General features: G+C 41.6%; 1 protein-coding gene across 1 annotated transcript in view; it reads right to left on the bottom strand.

Moving 5' to 3' along the window:
- Positions 1-21,145, bottom strand: part of LOC131670572 (laminin subunit alpha-1-like) — a 34,037-nt gene that overhangs the window by 6,603 nt on the left and 6,289 nt on the right. Inside the window, exons 2-13 of the mRNA XM_058946279.1 lie at positions 6,013-6,119; positions 3,993-4,176; positions 3,232-3,575; positions 2,757-2,954; positions 2,256-2,426; positions 2,022-2,182; positions 1,818-1,952; positions 1,482-1,746; positions 975-1,146; positions 569-790; positions 202-455; positions 5-116 (exon numbers count right to left, since the gene is read on the bottom strand). Of these exons, the coding sequence (XP_058802262.1) occupies positions 5-116; positions 202-455; positions 569-790; positions 975-1,146; positions 1,482-1,746; positions 1,818-1,952; positions 2,022-2,182; positions 2,256-2,426; positions 2,757-2,954; positions 3,232-3,575; positions 3,993-4,176; positions 6,013-6,119 (2,325 nt within the window). The remainder of the gene's footprint in view (positions 1-4; positions 117-201; positions 456-568; positions 791-974; positions 1,147-1,481; positions 1,747-1,817; positions 1,953-2,021; positions 2,183-2,255; positions 2,427-2,756; positions 2,955-3,231; positions 3,576-3,992; positions 4,177-6,012; positions 6,120-21,145) is intronic.

Genomic DNA, 21,145 nt, shown 5'->3' on the forward strand with positions numbered 1-21,145 from the left:
TTACCATTGAGTTCCTTTCTTAAACTTTCAAGTTCCATTTTCAAACTGTAAACGTTATTTTCAATGTCACCACTTTGAGACTTCAAAATTCTTGCATCGTTTGCTTGTTCAATGGCCTGCATAAATTAATCATAAATGAATATGAATACGTATATATGAATATGAATATAACTGACTAATGTACAGATAACGTTTACGCACACTTCTGAGCATGGTTTCTGCCTGTTTAGCTAAACGTTTGTAATGCTCTCGTGGCAAGTGTTGAACTCTTTGCTCGATATCCCTCTTGGACTCCAATTCGTTAAATAAAATTGTAATGTTGTCGTCCATGTAGGCCAACTCCTCCCACGGCGGCGCGATGTAACCGGTGGAGATGTGCGTGGTTGCGTTTATCAGATCGAATTTCAAGTTATCCAACTCGTCCAAGAGCAGACCAGTGCAGTTGTCATTGCACGCTACGATATTGAAAAATGGAGTGTGCCTTTTGCGATGCGAACGTGGGATAATGCTCGAAAAGGTAGCGAGTACCGTTGGTCACGACCACATCATAGAGGGAACGTGTACTCACACTGGCAGAATTGTCCGATGAAAACGTGTCGCTCCTGGGTGCACTGCGAGCAATCGCGCCCAGTGGAGCCGGGCCGGCAGTTGCACTGGCCGGTCTCGATGTCGCACTCGTCGCTGGCGCTGCCCGCGGCGTTGCAGCGGCACGGCGTGCAGCTGCCTCCCGGTGTGCTCGGGTAGCCGTAGTGGCCGTACGAGCAGCGCTCGCAGCGCGAACCGGCGTACCCTGCAACAGAGGCTCAGCATTGTTTTCAAATTGCTCGTTTTGCATCTCGCCGCGCTCGCCTTCGATTTATCGCCGCCTTGCCGCGCTCTTCCGCCTGCGATGCGCGCTTGTGTTCCTTTCGAAGTAAGTCGCGAGCTACGTCGTGTCTCTCGCACCCTGTTGCTGGCAAAAATCTTCAACCAACCTGGCTTGCAGACGCAAACGACCTCGTTGTCGGGCCGCACGATGCAAGTGTTGGAGAACTTCTTGTCGGTTTGTGGACACGGGCACGCCTTGCATCCGCCGTAATCGGCGTCGCCGTAGAAACTCTCCGCGCACGCGTCGCACCGTGGCCCCGACGTGTTGTCTCTGCAGTCCTGCGATTATTATTTCTCTTTACAAATCAATGCATTGTTGCGCAAACGTCGGTCGTTCGCTTGGGGGAAAAAAGTGCAATTTTCTAGTCACTCTCACGTCGGATTATATAGTGCAGGACATTCATTCTTGCGTGCAAATGTATTCACTCCACGGAGGATTAATTGTACTTTTCTGAGGTGAGTCGAAAGATTGAACGCACCGCGAAAATAATGTATATGTACGTGGAAGTCAATAAGGTGCGCATAACGAAGGCAATCGTTTTGCTGCAAGCGATTAAGCCGCCGGCGGAAACCACAAAGAGACACGATCGACGCGACGGCGAGACAACACTTACCAGGCAGTATCCGGTTTCGCGATCGCAGATTTCGGACCTGCCGCTACAGTGACAGCTTCTCGCTCGGCCCACCAGCTCGATATAGCTGGTCGTCGTCGTGGTGACGCTGACATTCGTCTCGTGCCACCTGTAGTAGCCCCGGCTGGCGTCTTGGCAAGAAGTGCCGTTGTATTCGCCGGGGCAGCTGCACTGCTCGACGCCGATCGCCAAGGGCGGCGAGTGCGTTGCCATTAGCACCGCTGCGTCCATAGACGCCTCTAACAATCTGAAAATAGCGTGGACGACTCGTTTGAGATCGCTGCTATCGAACGGTCATGATGAGAGTAATTGGCTTACGTCGCTCGCGAAAAGTCCGTAAAGTCCGAGGCTTTGACGAGGATGTGCTGCACGTTTTGTAGAGCTATCATTAGGATTTCCCTGGTAACTTTGACGTCTGGTCTGTTTCTGAACTGCCAGAATGATTCGTGGAATCTGCGCGTATCAGCAATTGAAAATTAATGGTCACGATACGAAAGGTTTCTCATTGCGCTAAGCCCCTACCTTATAACGTAACAACTATCGTTATTTGAATTTGGCGGGAAATACTCTAATATAAGTCCGTTGCCTTGCAATTGAACGAGCGGAAACTTGTGTCCTGATCGCAACACGTATCCACCCTCGGTTATTGTGGTGAATCGAAGGAATCCCCCGTATGATGCAACCTTCGAAGAAATACATGGATATTATCAGAAAATGATGGATAATAGGTCGGCCAACCAAGTGCAGATTGGTTACCTTGTCTCTGAGAAAGGTATCTGGTAGTTGCCAATAAACTGGAAACTCGCGATAGAAATTCATAGGCAGCGTCACGTCCCCGTCGATGCCAGGTATCGCGTACAGAGTATTCGTTTTATTCAATCCGCTATTGAAATATGGCAGTACAATTGATGATCCGTAATTTGTAACCTGTGACAAAATGTACGTGTGAACGAAAGATTTGACAAGCAATGATTTAGTAGGCCTGGCAAAATAGCTTTCGACAGAACAGATTTTAGCCGGAAACTCGAAATATTATTAAAAGTGCCAGAAGCGCGAAAAGGTTAGCGCATGACTTGCAAAGTAGCCAGCGGCGAAATAGAGTGTGGCTTCGCGAGCAGAACAAGTTAACGAGCTGCGCATGCACGGGGAAGAAAAGCTGGGTAAGAATGCGCTAATTGAAAGGAAAGGTGACGGCGGCTGCTTAATAGAATGTTATGAGCTATCGGTAGATAAATCAGCGTCGAGGCGTCGACTTACAACGACTTCGTTAACGGTATCGTTGACGTAGAGGACCCGAGGCCTTGGTAATCGGCGTTGTCCCCAACTCAAGCTCGCCTGTCGGCACTCACTCGTCCTGCCGAAGCAGAAGCACTCGGTGCAACCCAAAGGGTTCTCCGATGACAATCCAAACGTACCCTCTCGGCATTCATCGCAGCGACGACCGACCGCGTTTGGCTGTGGACGATCCAATAAATTCTCAATCGAACCAATGTTTCACAAATATTTGCGTGAATTCATAAGAGTAAGAGTGACTGGTCGAACTCTAACATTTCATCAATAATAACAAATTCAAATCCGTTGCTCCATCACGTTACTCTTGACAGACAACGCTTGCAATGCCAGATATAGGCTTTACTCGATAGGCCAAGAGTAATGAGCGATACGTGGGTAAAAAAGTGAGCAGCCGTACGAGGGCTTGCACAATACCAATTAACATATCACAAGAACAAACCTTGCAAGGACACTGTCCACTCTCGTCGCACTGCCCGAGCGAGCCGTGAGGATCGCAATTGCAGGGCCGACACCGCGGATAGTCGTAATATCCAAATGCACATTTGTCACAGCTCCGCCCGGTGAATCCTTCTCGGCAAGGGCATTGACCATCCGCAGGACTACACTGCTGCTTGAAAGAGCCCGCGGCGCTGCAGCCGCAAGCACGGCATCCTAGACCTGGCCGAAGGTCGTAACTGCCTGGACGACATCGGTCGCAGCGTTCGCCGTAACTCAAGTGTGGACACGAGCAACGACCGCTCGCCTGGTCGCAGATGTGACCGGCACGCGTACAAGGCTCGCATGCTGTACGGAATTGTTATTTCATTTTTACACGTCGTTTTACAAAATGTCTGGCTGTTTTCAAACGGGCTTCCGGGCGATAACTTCTGGACGTCACGTTAAAAATGAAAAAAACTTGCGTGGTTTTTTTACCTTAGTGCACACAAGTTATTTCGTAAAAAAAAAAAAATAACAAGCAAATAAAATTCATCGAGGTTCAATCGTGCGGTTAAGATAATGTATTTGTCATCAAGAACGATTTTCATTATCGTGGCAAACTCAAATGACCTGAAAGCGGTACTGCATTCCAACGGTATCAGCCCACAATGTGCGGCCTTTTTCTACCTCACGAGTACTCGAAACAAAGCAAACAGTCATAATCCTACACGCGAAATGCTCGCCAGAGCGAGAACAATAAGGCAAAACGTTTAAAAGTCTCACGTTGACATCCGCTGCGGGAGAATCCATAATATCCCGGAAGGCAAGAGTCGCAGCGAGGTCCGCCGACGCCGCGTTTGCATTGGCATTGACCGTCGGCGTCGTGGCAGGAATTATTGTGCGAGCCCACTGAGTCACAATCGCAGCTCACGCAACCGGCTCCTGTACCAAGGCCCCAATGATCCGGCTGCAATCAAAATGTATTTTTGCTTCGACGTAATTTAGGATTCATGTCTGACAGCTGTTAACTCGATCGACTTTGCATACACCTGCTTTCATTCACGTAACTTGGATAATCGTATCGCGCAGACTCATTTCAACCGGCATCTCCACCGACATAACCGGTAAACTAAAATTTTTTACTTTTTTCCAGTTAATCGAAATTATTGCATTTAAAACATCGATGAGACGGACAGCTCGCTACTAAAGTTCTCTAATTATATATACTAAAATAATAGATCGATAAATGTAATTGTATACATGTAACTCTAAACATGCGAGATAAAGAGCCAAATTATTCGGATGGTCAATAATATATATATAATAATAAAATTGAGCAAGATAAGTTAAAAAAACTTCAAACTACTTTTTTTATTTATGCTTTAATCTATTCAATAATGAAACGGAACGAAACGAAATGAAAAGAATTTGAACATTCGAAGAAAACGAAGCCGAATTGATATATTTTTCCTGTGAAAAATATATTTTTCTTGTTAATGTACGATTGAACTCCAGAATTCTCAAAAATCTATGATACATCAAGTATATAATGTATCTAGAATATTTATCATCTCATCGATAACAAAACTAAAAACAAAAGGAAGTATCAAACGACTGGGCGTCGGGTTGAGAGAGCCGGGTACAGCCAATTTGCATGTGTATGAACATCGAGGCGTTGCAAAATAAGAATGAGTATAATTTGCGCATGCGTTGATTCAGTATAATTTTTGTAATAGCTTGCAGGCTGCTCTTAATGCCACCAATTGCAGCTTGTTGTTTTAGCAAAATTCGTACAATTGAGTGTTTTCGTTTTATAAACAACGTGAACAGTATTTGAGAAGAAAAGTTATTCACAGTTTTGGCATTATTTCGCGTCAAAGCGATAACTAAGATTGATTGAGTTTGGCGTGCCAAAGGCCAAAGTTTGGATTTTTATCACATGTAAACGTTGCACACGGGCTTGAAAATTTACCTCGCGGTAAATATTGCCATTTTCGTAAACATTCGTCCGTAACAATTTCAGAAATATTTATTATTTAAGATAGCTGGGCCCTATGTATGAGATTACTATACGCAAGCTGCTGTAAATTTTGATTAACAATGAACTATTTTGACGCATGCCAGTACATTTTAAAGCTTATAAGCAGCTTCAAAACGTGTCGTAGCAAGATTTTCTTAATAATAGCCAGCTTGACTTATTATACTTTAAACGAACTCCCATGTTTCGGGTATGCAAAAATAGTGGGTCTAATATGGGACCATTAAATAGCCTACTATATCTCATATAGTTCAAATTAAACGTTGTTTTTAAAAAATAAGATAAATATTGATATTTTAACTTTAATTACTAGATCAAATAAATTTATTTTGGCTAACTGCCAAGTCTTTTCTTTGATTATGCACAGAAATTCAAAACTAAAACATAAAAAGAACGTAATTGTAACGTTAATTCACAATTCCTTATTAATTTTCGGTATAATCTCTTATTGAGTATGATAGGCTTACGAAAAGAATTAATTACTTCAAGAGTTTATTACGTTTAAACTCAATTGCGGGATATAGATAAGAAATAAGCAATGTGTGCATGAACGATAAGGAATTTCTTTGCGAATTCCAACACACATTTTTACAGCTTATTTTTTACGTAATTTCATTAAATGACATATTTACTTTGAAATCAAATGTATTTGCATTAATAGTTCGGATTTAAAATTTGTCGTGTAGGTATACAAATATATAATCTACTAGACTAACTATTTTATAAAAATAACCTAATTAGTTGACCAATTGTATTGATACTCACTAAGCATTTATCACATTGTCTGCCAATCACGTTTGTTTTACATTGACACTGGCCGTTAACAAGATCGCAAGAAGATGATATTGATCCTAGAGGATGACATCCGCACACTGTAACAGAAAGATAAATATTGATTCAATTTCTTGCTTTTTATGAGACGATACTTAAATAATTAAACATTATAATTGTAATTAAAATAATAATAAATTTCAAATAATGAGAACATAGTTTTACATTGTTTGATGAATGTTTTAATATTGCAATAATTATTTTGTTAAGAAGAATTTTATGTTGAATTATACTAATTGAATACTGCACAAAGGTAAAATCTTTTCAAAAAATAATAATTACTTGATTATATCATATCTCATACAAAATATTGTTTACCTTTTTTTTCAAATACGTAGTCAATTTTTAAGTCTCAGTTATAAAAGTATTATCTAACATATCAATAATAATACATAACAACTATGTCTTGATATAGATTTTTGTTTTTGTCTGAATTAAAACATAATTTCATAAAATAATACAAATTAGTAGTCAAATTTGGTCGTAACGCGAGTTAGATGATCGAAGTGAAATGAATGGTCGGGGAAAAAAACATAACATAGAAGAACGGCCTCTATGATAGCTAACTATCAAAGCTTACTAGGTTTTGTGACTATATCATTCATTGACTGACTTGAAAAGATCCGCAACTGTAATAAAAAATGAACTCTTCTATGTTTGGCCATTCGTTTAACAGCTGGATATATTATAGAGGTGAGCTTAGCAAAACTACTTGAAAAATAAAAAAATATTAACGATTAAAACATTCATGTCACTCATTTTTCAATTTAGTAATAACTGACGTTTCCATTTTGTAGTTGAATATGTGAATGTTCCCTGAAGGTACTGGATGGAATATGGGTAATATTTGCGATTTGAAAAAAAGCGCGTTTTACAAATTGCTGCTAATAGATAATTTCTGATAATGCCAAATGTTTTCAATAGACATTATTTCATGTCAAAATTGGAAGAGCTTACCAAGCCAGGTAATGATTATATAACATAAAATAATATAATTGACGTAAAAGAATAAAATAAGCTTTATATTATGTAGTTTTCAAGGACGAGTAATAATTACGGCGTTGTCGGCAATTTCAACTGAAAAGCTGACAACTGAGGACATTCCGGAATTGATGGAAAAAGTGAGACAAAAAATTTAGGAAGTATTTCACAGAACGAATGCCGAATTGGAGTTAACGTTGAAAAATGAGCAAATTTCTCTCATGAAGTCGAAATTATAGGTCGTCGCTCTCTTCACATAAATTTTGAAAGTCTTACCGATGGTATGATTTACGTTGCATTTTAATAATACTGTTTACAGAGTACAATTAACAAATCGACTGTGATATGTTTTATCACATTTATTCCTTCTACCGTGTATCGTCACAAAACGTTTAGAAAGCTATGATATGTAATAATAAAATTGACTTCGTAAATATTTTTCTATTTTTCGATTACGTAAAACGTATTGTTCATTTCCATATCATTACTGTTATGTACTTGTGCTTTCTTTCACTCCAAGTTGACTAACTTCGTAATTCCATTATACATAGACAGATGCACCGTATAAGTTAAACGAAACAGTGTGGGGGATGATTTGAAGGTAGCATTACGCACTAAGTGATACCTGGCCAGTTTTTGATTTATTGCCCGATAAATCGACTGTCGTTAAGTCGTACGCGCAGTATCTGCCGGCCCAACAAATTTTACGCAGCCGCGTGTCTCTTTAAATTTCCAGTAACTTAATATTTTTTTTGCCTCCACTTAATTTTTCCGTTACCTAGAATCGAAATCGCTTTTTTAATGATTATATTACTAATTATTTATTATGAGTAGAATTCATATTCTATTGAAATGTTGATGTTCCTATCTATAAAACAATTTGATTTTTATGTTAAAATGCTTGACAAGTATTTATACTACGCCGTATAGTTTATTGTGCGAATAACCATTAATAAATAACAATACATAAATAACTTAATGATTAAATCGTGAATTACGCACTCGTTGTCACACATGATATCAAGTAGATATTACGATTCCTGTTTAAATTTTCATATGAATACCAGGATTTTCAAGGCCGTTCTGAAGCTTTTTATTATTTTATAATAATATTTCTGGCTACTTCTATTGCGAATGACTTGGACGTGAATCTCATTATCGGTCTTAGCATGCAGTGATGGAAGCAGGAAAAAGTATTCTTGTGTACAAAATTTTACAGCTTTAATAAAATTGCTCTCGTTGCGTGTACAGCAGCCGACGGCAACGAAGGTAAGAAAAGGAAGACGCTACGCTTGTACATACAGAGGGAGATGCGATACGGTATTTTGAGGAACGAGGTCGTCCATGCAAATACAAAATTACAGCGTGCGCAATAAAGTTATGCTTCCCTCGCGCGGAAGGCATGCTATCACTTGCCGGCGCGCGCGCGCAGATTTTTTTTCCGTCATTCATGCGCTGGCACATGCATTTCTTCGCGTAACCACTTTAACTTATCGGCTTTACGATTCACAAGTAGCCGAGAGAGGATTTTTCATTTTGGACCTATTTGCACGGCTCGAGAGCTGCTGCTTTCACGAGAGTGCGTCTGACCCAGTTGGAGATGGAATTCAGTCGTTGCTCACTGCACGGAGAAAAAGCTCTGCTAACTGATGTGCCTACTGCCTTTCGTCCAATTCACTTTAGCTTTTATCGACACTTCCAAGCTATTTAAAGCGTGAATTGCGCATACTTCTTTGTGCACGAGACTATTGAGTATTCGGTTGTGTTTAGTTTCATTACACACAATTGGTGAAAGCACATTCGCACGACTAAATTTGTACTTATAATGACGACGGGAAAATGACGACAGCCTGCTAAACAAATCGCAAACTTATTGCTACACGAAGACGATAAACTTTATTTTACATACGCAAAGTTTGGTCTTTTGTTTTGAAAACACCACGCTATCACTTACTGTTATTTTCATTTGTACAAGACTTCATAAATAACGTTTGTTACTCCTCGAGCCATTACTCACTTCATTTCGCTTGTAGCATTGGTGAAAAATTGATTTTTAAGTGAGCAGGCTGCATCGCACTTTATACAATTACAGCGAGTAAAAAAATTTTATTGCACCTTCAAAGCGAGAAGATAAAATACACGCTCGTGTAACTTGCTTGTGCCACAAAAAGAAGCGCCTGCGTAATTTTGATCAATGTCAGATGCCGTTGATTTCTCTCCAGCGATTTCAATAATAAATAAGAAACACGAGCGTTTGACGTCAAGATGAAGAATCAGCAAATCAATTATCGATCATCGTTTATTCACTCGCGTGAAATAACAGTTGCCCAAGAAGGTACTTGCATCCTCCCACGCGAGACTCTCGAGTGAATGCAAAAACGTAACAAAAATGTGCAATCTATTAGGAAAAAAAAAGAAAAGCAAAAAATAAAAGTGTAGCATCGTTATGCGCGGGAGAAGCAGTTATGGAGCATAAGCATATGCAAAACTGGTTTGTTTTAAGAGGTCGTATATAAGTTATTGCCTCAAAAATGGCATAGCCTCCTCTCCCCCTGGTCGCCGAGGGAAGTGATCTCTCTCGCTCCCGCGTCTGCTAAATTTTCTTACTGGTGGCTTATGTTCTTCGAGGCAGCCGTAAAAGCCGCGAAAGATGCAGCGCCTAAGTAAACACACGATTATCGAGCCAAATAGAAGAACACCATCTCAGAAGATAAAAGCCACTTTCGTGTCCGTTGCAATATGCTTCTCCGCATCGATCGGCAATTGCATCCTGCGCTCGTGAAAGTGACGAAACACGAGCTGCTGGTGAGAACTGCGATCGTAATTAAAAGCCATTTCACGGCGCATTTGGATTTCCTGCACGCGTGCCGCCTAAAAATTCACAGCGCGCCCTTCTCGTTGAATTAAACCTCGTGAGCGCTTTAAATCACTCGGCCGGAGTGAAAACTTCAACATCCGCGGTTGTCTCTATCCCCGACGGAAGACGTGATGCTCTCGTTGTTTTTCTTCTTTTTTTGTGTGTCTTTTACTCGTCGCGCTCTCGCGTGCGCGAATACGTTTAGTGGGTGGACAGCGTACACGCGTGTAAACACACACACATACACACACACGCGCGCGCACGCACACACACACACACACATACAACCGTTGCACACGCATATATAGGCGTCGATGCACAATTTATATGCTGATTTACGACCACTCGCGAGCGGCAAATTCCTCGACTCTCTCTCTCTCTCTCGCAGCAGTGCACTCTCTTTACGCCATTCATTAGAGCTCCACAGCTCTGCAGGCTTCGTTTCAAAACATAGTATTTTCGCGCGTCTCGCGACGCGAGAAACTGTTAGATGCTTGCATTTGAATATAGTCGTTTTTTTTTCGACAGCCGATCGTTAACCAAGTGAATTTTCGTGTTGGCCAACAACTCCGCTCAGACTAATTCATTCATTAAATTTCAGTACGTCGCTTCTCTCTAGCCATCGCGCAGCTTTATATACGCGCTCGACTTGACGGCTGTGCGCCAATCAATCTATACTTAATTGACCACGTACTACTTGAAGTTATAATTAGGGGCGAGGTTTCGTTGAACAAAGCTTCCCGATCATCCAGTTGAATATACCAATAAATTAACTGGACCTCGCTCGACACTTTGATTGAGAAAAAAAAATTGCCGAACACTCCGAGTCATTCGATCGAGCTGATTCCATCGGGTTAATTGGTATTCCAGAGCAATCGCCAGTGTTCCGAGGCAATTATTTTTTTGGCGGGAAAAACAAGCGAGGATAGAAGAAAAAGCTCTGCGCGCGCTTTTCGCACGGATACGGCGGGCGAGGGGGGCTCGATAACGGGGTTCAGCAGCGTCCGCCGAGCTCTGACCGAGAGGGAAGATTTATCGTCACTTTGTCGGAGTAGTTTCGCCGCGTGATGCCTTGTCAGTGGCGGAAGTGCTACACACACGCCAGTACCATAATAGGTACACGCCTTCGACCTCTCGATTATCCGCAATCCGCGGATTCAGTTTCCTAGCTCTTGTTTCGCCTTTTTTCCCCCCCGTCTCACGTATAAGACCAAGCCTCTAAATGCTAACGCTGCAGGCGAAGACCTCTCTATATTTTTTACTTCTCCTTCGGCGAGTTCTAATTTACGCGCGCAACGCTTGTTCGTTGCGGCTGTATCGAGTTTACGCCGATGCAGTTCGTTTTAATGGAATATCGACATTTAGATAAAGCGGTTTCATTGATGTGGTTAACGTTAAGGAGATTATTTCGGAGATGAAGGTTTCGCGTAATTAGCGTTCATGTGTATTCAGCATGAAATAGTAATTTAGCCTATTTCTGTTACGTGCTCGACTTGCCAATGTATACGATCGATTGCTTACCATCAATTGCACGATCAATGCACTGCCGCACGCGAATGAATATTGAATAATGATATTGAAACGATCAGAGGTATAAATGCTATTTCAGAGATTCACGGCTCTCGAGCGCGTTGTGCGAAACAGTGTCCAGTCTTTCCCGGCAGTTTTTCACAAATACATCGGATCTTCTTGATATGATGATATATGATCGTTGGAGAGCCATGGATGCACAAGTATTTTGCTGATTTCCGCATTCGTCTGCTTGCCTACATGATAAATGAAATTCCGAAGTGACGGCTGCACTTCAGCATATGCTATGTAACACAGCAAAAGAGAACCCGATAAAACTAGACTTTTCCTTTGCGCGCGTTATGGTGGAATGAGTTACAGCTTCATCAGTGCGCAAGATAAAAGTTGCGGGCTTCTCTCTCGCCGAATCATTGCCTGCGAGCTGTTCGAAGCATGAAATTAGGTTTACGCTTATCGCAGCCGAGGAGCACGACGTAACGCTGTTTATCCTTGCTACCAGTGTGATCTCGGCTCGTTTTCTTTTCTTCCAGTGCGCGTCGGCTCTTTTATAAGCCTCTCAGTTGTAACGTCGATGTCTGTACAACCTCCTCCTCATCGGTCGTTGTTGTGGACCGCTATTGATGAAAAATCACAGGATCCGAGACAGCGCGCAATTGAAAAAGTTCGATGCGCCCCTCTGCGGAAAAGCGACGCTAACGAGCCCGCAAAGGCCGCGCCTATTGACCTTGGGAAAAGACCTCTCGTGAGAAAGCGAAATTCCGGCAAAGCGATCTGTCTTTCACGCGGCAGCGGCCTAACGTGAAGGATCCCGAGAGAAGCGAGCGTCTCGAGTCAGTAACGCGGTGAGTCTTTTATTCGTTGGTGAAGAGCCAAAATCAAAAACATTTGACTTGTTCTTGCGACCTCGGCGTCCGCGCCAACGAGTCCACCGAGCAGACTTTCGACTCTACCGTTCTCGTCGTTTTACGAGTCCATGATTTTTTCGAATACCTCCAAATATCATACCTGCACCATCAATATTATTTGTGCTTTCCTACTGCGTTATACTGCATATGTCGAGTTACATCTTCATCGAATCGACTGTAACGTATTTCTGCAATTCACTCGGCGATGTATACGGCATATCGACTGAATGCCCAATTCATCCCGCGAATCCTGAAAAGGCTATAAATTGCAAGCGGCGTGGAATCGAGCGCGCAAGCCTGACAAATGCGGAGAGATAGTCGGAAGTTTTAATTGGAAGATATAGCGGTAAGCCATATTAATTGAGCAACTGAAAAAGACATACGTCAATGTCGATAGAAGCCGCGGGAAGTCCATTGGGCTTCTCGATGGACGAAACAATCGGTCGGTCTGTCGAGGGGTCACTCGGCGGTACTCCGAGAGAGCTGCGCGTGCACGGTGTCGAGGAGTCGCGCGGCGATAAGCGCCAGGCGCTGATTGATGCGCCGCTGCTGACTGCTACGTGCGCGGAATACATCATTGCCGTGCAGCGGGCCCGTCGTCGTGCATCCACTGAGCATCTCTTGAACTGCGCGTAGGCAAAAGTCGCCCGAGGACGGACGAAAAAAAATAGAAAGGCAAATGCACGCTTTCTATATTCTTAGGTCACTGATAAGATGAGCGAGTAGCTGCACTTCGACAGGTGATTGCTCATCTTTGAAGTATACCTATCGACTCGTCACTGTTGGATACAGTCTCCTTCAAATAGAGTTTGAACACTCACATTTTTTTCGAAAACTCGTACTAGTTATTTATTTGAAATAGAATAAGTAATTGAAAACAATTCCAAATGCGAAATTTAATTGATTCATCTATTCAATAAGTATTCAATTTGTATTCTTATACCTTTTTCTTATGAAGGTTGTAAATACCGCTGTAAGTAGTTTGCATTGAATAGCACTAAAAATACTAGAACCAATGAACTTGTAAAAAAAACAAAGATCCATTCGGGAGATTTGATAAATAGGCAATTACTTGAATTGATTTGAAATCTGATCACAACAGCAATCACTGACAAACGAATACATGATCTATATGTGCTATCGGTTATGTATTAGAATAAGCACACGGCGCAGATCGCCTCTAAATACACGGGAACACGCGTATCCGGGCGATCTCCAAACGGGTTGAGTGCCTCTGCGAGGGAAGACTTCCGCTACGCCCACGCGTTCTCTCTCTCTCTCTTTCTCTGCCGAGCAGCGCTATAAGAAAATCCTCCATATAAACGCGCGCGCGAGTCCCGTCGTATATGTATGCACTTGAAAAACAGGCCCTTGGCGCGCGATTAGATGCGGAGGAGGAGAAGGAGGAGGATACAGAGCAAGATTTATTTTAAGGGAAATTCTCTATTTCGCCGTATGCACCTTTGCGCGCGTGGGCTTTATTGACTTTCTTCTTCGCGCTCGACCGAGTTCATTTCTATGTTCCGTTGTGTTAATCCGACGCGAAGCATCGATTTTCTGATATGCCGCGGAGCTGCGTAACAAGTCGCAAGCGAGTTTCGCGTCGAGGAGAATGCTTTTACGGCCGGAAACAATGAGTAGCACACCCGTGCAAGAGTGACAGAAAGAGCTTTTTCGCCCAGCGGCTCGAAAGTGGCATTTTCAAGAAAATAGTATACTCACCGCGGCCGGGACATTGGCAAGCCCATAGCACGTGAGAATTGACGACCGAGGCTTCGTCTCACGTGCTATGGACTTACCAACACTTTCCCGGCCTAGCTATGTAATCTACTAATTAGCGTGGAACTGAATTGCTCTAACGATAATGTCGTTCAAGTTTTTTTCATACACGCTATCATTACACACTATAAAGAAGCAACATTTCATCCTATCAAATGCAGATACCAATCAACTTATAAGGATGATTATGAAAACTCTATCAATATTTTAACTTTATTTTAACTTATTACTATAATAGCGTGAGAAGTCATTAATGTAAGGGACAAATATTATATTAAAAACTGAAATTCGAAATATATCAAGATCATGAACTTGAACTTTATGTTTAAACAGTAAGGTTTTTTATTTTCATTTTTTCCTTTTAATATTTATCAACATTTTTTCAGAAAGCAGAAAGATTATTTAAAACAATTATAGGTGTCAGTCAAGGACACACACACACACACACACACACACACACACACACACACACACACACACACACACACACACACACACACACACACACACACACACAAGAGAGTTTCAGAGAAAGTGGGTTTTAATCCACAATTTTCTTTTTTGAAATAGTTTTGCTTCACCGGACCAACGATCCTCTTACAAATAATCTTCAAGGGTGTAATTCCGGCTGTTTACACCAAAATTTAGTCGGTATTACAATTTTATCATATATCACCTTTCAATACGTCTTTTGAGCTTTAAAAAACACTTACTAGATTTTCATTTCTATAAATTCTACCTACATTAATATAACTTTCGGGCGAAGCGGGGTAGAGCAAAGTAGGGTGAAGAACTCCGTTTCAAGAATATAGTTTTAATCTCGTTTTAAATGAATTAAACTCATAAAAAAATGTATATTGACTGTAGTTTCAATCTTGTTTTTGAATAATTGATGAGAAATAATCATGTCACTAAGCTACGAGAAATATCCCCAAGTTAACGTTAGCGTACATAAACACAGAGAGTCGTAACTCCAGCGGTTTAAAATCTTTTTCTAATTATTTCGATTGTCATGCATATTTAAAAGTTTTAACAAGCTTTTATGGGTATATAATCGTATGTAATAATTTACAGATAGCAATTTTTTGTAAAATTTGTAAATGAAGTAATCAGTGAAACCATGGCTCATTACAAAACTTCATGTTTTTTAATATGCTACGAACAACTTTAGCACAGCACGTTGCTAAGACGAGAGAAAATGTGAATTATGTCGTTGTAAAAAGATTGGATCGTTTTAGTACTATTTTTACCATAGAAAAAGAGATAGGACTGGCAAATCATCTGATACATATGTAGAAAATATTATATAGTTTGATATATTATGAATTTCGTTATATAGTTTGACGTATTATGAAACAAAAGAAATCGTCCTTTATCTAGCAGAGAAAAATTAAATCGAACATCAATTCAAAGACAATTTTACTGGTGATAAATGGGTAAAATCTTTTATGAAGAGGAACACTCAGCTTATTCTAAGTCAAGCTATGGAACTCTATAAAGCACCAACAGTAAAATTCTTTGTTTTTTTGCTAGAAATAATAGATAAATATTAGTTGTATTATCCTCGTATATATATGGATATATAAAGATTAATATTATACTTCGTGAATATCAATTTTTTTATCGAAAAATCTTAATTTTCTAGACAAGTTCTCGTCTGAGAATTAACTTGTAAGTAAGTATTTCTCACAAGCAAAGTAACCTTGAAATATTGTAGAACAAGTTCGAACTATCGAGTGTTAAGCAGATCAACACTTGGAAATAGTTATTTATGTACCTTAGCTAATAGAAGTGTGAGTACGATCGAGGAAGATGTTTACAGCTCGGGATAGTATAAGGCCTTGGCAGTAAACGAAGCACGGGATAGTATTGTAAGCAACAAAGACGGACACCTCGTCAGACCATTAACTTCCTTGGCATGGGGCCGAGGAAGCTAGCGAAGCAGCCTACCCCGCGCTGCAGACGTCTACCTCTGCCGTACTCGCGCTACTCGCATGTGGCTAGCAGCTACAGCCGCGCGACTCATGATTTTTAACTTTGCAATGTGGAAGTACGTGACTTTTCCAGAAACATTGAGATGCATAAAAAAGATTACAAAGTGATTGAAAACAATGTGAAGGTGTCTTTCCCATTTGACAAGCTATAAGATTTTGGTTAATGACGTGTCACGAAAATTCAAGGTTTTTTCTTAGATAAAAAATTAAAAATATTTATTTGTTCTATTACCGATGAAATTTGGCCGAACTACACTTAAAAATACTTGAAATTACTAGACTAGTAAGGAATTTAAAACTCTTTCAGAAATTCATAGTATTTCGAATAATAACCCTACATCCGGCCATAAGCTAATGCCCCTGCAGCCATTTTTATTCTAGAACACGTTTTATACGTGATCATTACAAGTCACCAAAACTAATCATTTTGATTAAAATATGATAAAATTAAAGCGGCCGTATTGTAAACAAGAATCAATGAAAAAATACAAAAAGTAGTCGGGTACTCTCGAGCTAGGCCGGTTTAACTTCCGTATTGTTTTAATGAAAAATTATGTCATTTTGTTATTCGGCATTTCTTGAGAGTGATTTATTTCAAATTTCAACTGTAGGGTATATGTATCAATCTTATTAATTACAGCTTGATCGGAAACCTGTTATACTACCGGGTATTGAGACATACTCACCCTGTAATATTATTGTAGTTGCAGTTATTGTCTTTTGATTTTGTTAAAGACGCGTGAGCTGTCTTGCATGTTGAAGTATGCCATCGAAAAAATATAAATTGGTATAAAATAAATAGGAGCTCGAAGCTCTTCAAACGCAATGAGAAATGTCCTCCGTAACTTCACTAAAATACAGGAGTAATATTTTTTCAAGTTACTACTAGTATTGCTATCAAATATTTACGTTTGAATTATTACTAAAAATATTTTTCAAGTTTCTGAACAGTTTCGAATACCCTAATGGAAACAGTCGCAAATATTTTTATAAATAATTTAGTATTTTCTATAATTAAGATTTAAGGATCTAATCAAAATATTAAATTGAGAAAAAATATGTACACAATTTAAACTATTTGAAGTAAAAATATGAGGTTATTACGTGAATCTACAAATTTCAAGTCATTATTTTGACTATATCACGCGAAAGTTAACACTCGTTCGTTAAATTAACGGAAAATAACACTTCATAAAAAAAATTGGATGTGAATACAGATGATAGTAATTTATCGGCTTTAGTCGCGAAAACATCACAAAAGCAATGTGTCGAAGTGTGCTTCGCTTGAAAATTGCACGGTTTTGGCCATAGCAATTTGTAGAGAGTGAGACGATCGGCGCAACGATCGTTCAAATATCGATGAGACAAAAATCGTTCGCACTTGCGGCAAAATAGTCATTAAATACTTATCGTCGGGTAGCGCAAGCCAATTCTTCTCAAAACTCCATAAGCAAAAGAATTCCACGCGACGTATGCATGCGATATATGTTTATGGCCGATGACAAGTTGTTGGTAATTATAGGTATATATTTTCACGATCTTTTGCACTAGGCCCTTCGCGTGTAACTGCGGTCGATAAAATATCCGTGTCCATTTGTATATCGAGGAACTGCAGTCGCACTGAGGCCCAACAAAAAAATTGAAAAGAGAGAACCAGTTGCGTGTTTGCATAAATATACCGCTTGACGCTTGTTTAGTCCTCTAATGCAAATTCACAATGATAATTATGCCGCGGTAATGCGACTGTCGGGTTTTCTCTCTTTTTATTTATTTACCGGCATATTTAATTACGTTCTCGGGAGGTACATCATTATTTCAATTATTGAACTTGTAGAAAGCACATTTTCAAATGAAGCGTGTATATATTAATTTTCTTTAATACTCGCAGAAATGATGAACAAGAAACGAAGAGAAAATAATGAATTCTCAAAACGATTAAAGTTCAAAGACGATCGATCAACAGTTTTCAAATGGAACAAAGACAACGTGGCGTTCTTTCCTTTTTTTTTCGATAGTATTCTCCGACACAGCTAGTGAGTTCCGTAAGGTCTCGCGCGCGTAAAACCTCCAGTTGAATGAAGAGCCGAGAAAAGCGAGAGGCGGAGGGTCGTATGTAGCACGACGGAGCGATTGCGCCTGGCGGCACGCCGACACGCGTATGGCTGCACGTGCGCGGCGACGGCGACGCGCGCAGAAGAGGAACCGCTCGTTTTTCATTCACGCCCGAGGCGTGCGCTCGATCACGTTATGGCTGGCTCGATCTCCGCGCGCAGGTGCGATTTTCGCCGCTCACCCGCGGCTCGCTTTCCTTCTGCTTCTTCTTTTCCGTCTGCGCCGCGCTCGATTGAAATTTGTTGCTTCGACGACGAGATAGACATCGACGCGCGCTGTTATTTATTGCGCCGGGCTATTTGCCGTTCGCTGATCGTTCAATCCTTGAGAGAGAGAGAGAGAGGGAGAGAGAGAGCGAGAGCGAGTGAGATAGAGATCGTTGATTACTGCCTATACGGGCAGAAGCCCTGTCATTCGGTTTTATGTCTGTTTTATTAAATTATTCATGTTGCCGTTATGCCTTTCACAACCTCGGTATCATTCATTTTCAAGCAATAAACAATAACACTTGTAGCTATTAAATTATCTTTTGAACGGACGCGTTGCCAAATGGCTGACGTAAAAAAAGTAATATAATTTGATCGCTTCTAAATTGGTGGATTGATAAACAGGCGTCAAGCGCTGACATCTGAGTATAAAATTGCGTGGTTTCGATTAATTATCGCAAATTTGACGTTTGCCCCAAATTCATACAGTTAGTGTTTACGTTGCTGATACTCAGATCTGTTTCTCTTATTTTGATTTGACAAGCGTTCCGGTCAGTCGTCACATTAAATGTGAAGCAGGCACTGCGCGAAAACTTGGCGCACAGACGGACATTGCGGTAAGTTGCGACGAATTTTACATTTTGTTATTTGTGCGTTTTGAAAAAGTGATCCGCCTGAAGAGAAGAACCGAATGAGCTACAAAGTTCTAATGGAAAGGTAATTCGATTTCAAAGAGTGTTATTTTCGTTTATCATTTTGTCCCGCATATTCGTTGGCATTTTGACAAATTACTATATATTGATTTAACTTCCATATAATTTATTACAGATATCAATACAATTATTTTAGCTGCGCAGAACTACAGAAAATATTTTACTTGGTACTTCCTTGGAAATATATCTGCCGATAGTTGCGTTCGATTTTCAGAAAAATCGAAATTTAGAATGTAGCTCGATAACAAATAAATCTTATAATTTACAAATACGCATGCTCGGGTAATCATATTAGTCTCGGTTGCACTAACTTATTTACGAAGCTGCGAAAAGTATGCGGTACAGAATGCATCACCTGTATGAGTCTCACTTGCAGGCCATTCGTTTCTGTCACGTCACTTGTAAATCAGCGAAGCAGATTATTGAAAGTGGAATAGTTCTTGAGTTTGAACTACATCAAAGACACAAAGTTATCGCAAAATAGCTTCTGTTAATTTGTATCGTTAATTTTTCTAAAAGTATCGCCTCTGACAATACGTAAAGCAGATGATTTACGACGACCGGTCGAAAAGAAGGGAGAGAGCCTGAAGCTGGAAGGATTGCCGTGCGAAGCAACAAGTGACCGTAAAATTCGCGTAGCTGCACGGAGCAGCAGCGGCGAGCTACACAAGATAAAATCGGTTGTTCGAGAAAATAGCTGCGGCTGATCAAAATCCACGGCGTGACCCGAAGCCATGGGTACATGGTTTTCTCTCCCCTGCGCGCCCGCACGAGTTCATTCAAGCTCGCCGGGCTTTGATTAAATACACGGCCGGGCTGCGAATATATGAGCGGAGTCTTTTATTATTTGCGCCGAGAGGGATAGATAGAAAGATCTCGTACGAGCGATGTGGGCGGCGAGCGCGAGGTTAACGAATAGCGCGCTAACGATTCGTTCGCGGTCGCAAAAGAAACCACCATTATCCCAATAGACACCGGCGTGGCTGCTTTGCCGCGGCGGTGATTTAATAATTCATGCGAACGGCGGAAAATCAGGATCGACGAGATTTTCCAGTGGACGTCGTCGCCGCGGCAATCGATAGCCGGCAACGGTGAGTAACGCGAAAAGGAAGTTTGCTCCGGCGCACGCAGAGGCGTTCCAGCTGCACTTAACCAAATCGCGCGCGGCGCGCAGGTACGAATTATATATCGCCGATAATGGATGCGAGCTCGCGACGAAATTTCGATTAAATAACACGTTGGAGCCGGGGCATAAAAAGACAAGCGCGCGGCGCTTGACGAACGACGCCGCCGATAGAGCGATCAGCGTATACTGCAGCGGGGTCAAGAAAAAGCGTCCGCGTCGCCGGCGCGCGCCCAGTTCTGCCATCGGAACAGCCTGATTCCCAGAGACACGCCACAGTATCTGCGGATCGGATCGGGAGTCCCGTTAAAATAAGCAGAGGAGCCGAGGCCGACGCGCGCGCGCGGCGATGCTCGCCCACGCTAATTGATTTCTCTCTCTCTCGCGAGGGCTGCGCGGACACAGCGCCTCGCGGTGCTCGATCATCGCGCGCGCGTCGATTGCTGGTTACGCCGACCCTTCCGCCGCGCCGCTTGATTGACGTGTACATACGGCTGGCCAGCGCATCGCGCATCATAGGCCGAACCGCGTATTCGACCTGCGCTTCGCCACCCTGCCATTTCACCGTCTTACGTGCGCTCGCTTTTAATCGGGAAATACGCGATTACGAGCGCGCGGCACTTGTCCGGGGTTTTCTCGGCAACTGTCAGCTCTGGCCTAGCCACAAAAGAGAAACCAGTCAAATCAGATAAGGCACTGCGCGCAAGTAGAAGATGCGCGCGAGCGTGAGAAAAAGCTCCCGCATCAACTCGCATCGTAGGCTGCTGCTGCGCTGCGTATGCGTGTACTTAGCCGCGCTCGGTTATATAGAGCTAGTGCGCAGCGAGCAGGCGCTTCGCATTAATTGCGGAAAGTGTGACAGTCGGC

This window comes from Phymastichus coffea, unplaced genomic scaffold (assembly GCF_024137745.1).
Source record: "Phymastichus coffea isolate CEN01 unplaced genomic scaffold, Cenicafe_Pcof_1.1 PCOF00112, whole genome shotgun sequence".
Lineage (NCBI taxonomy): Eukaryota > Metazoa > Arthropoda > Insecta > Hymenoptera > Eulophidae > Phymastichus > Phymastichus coffea.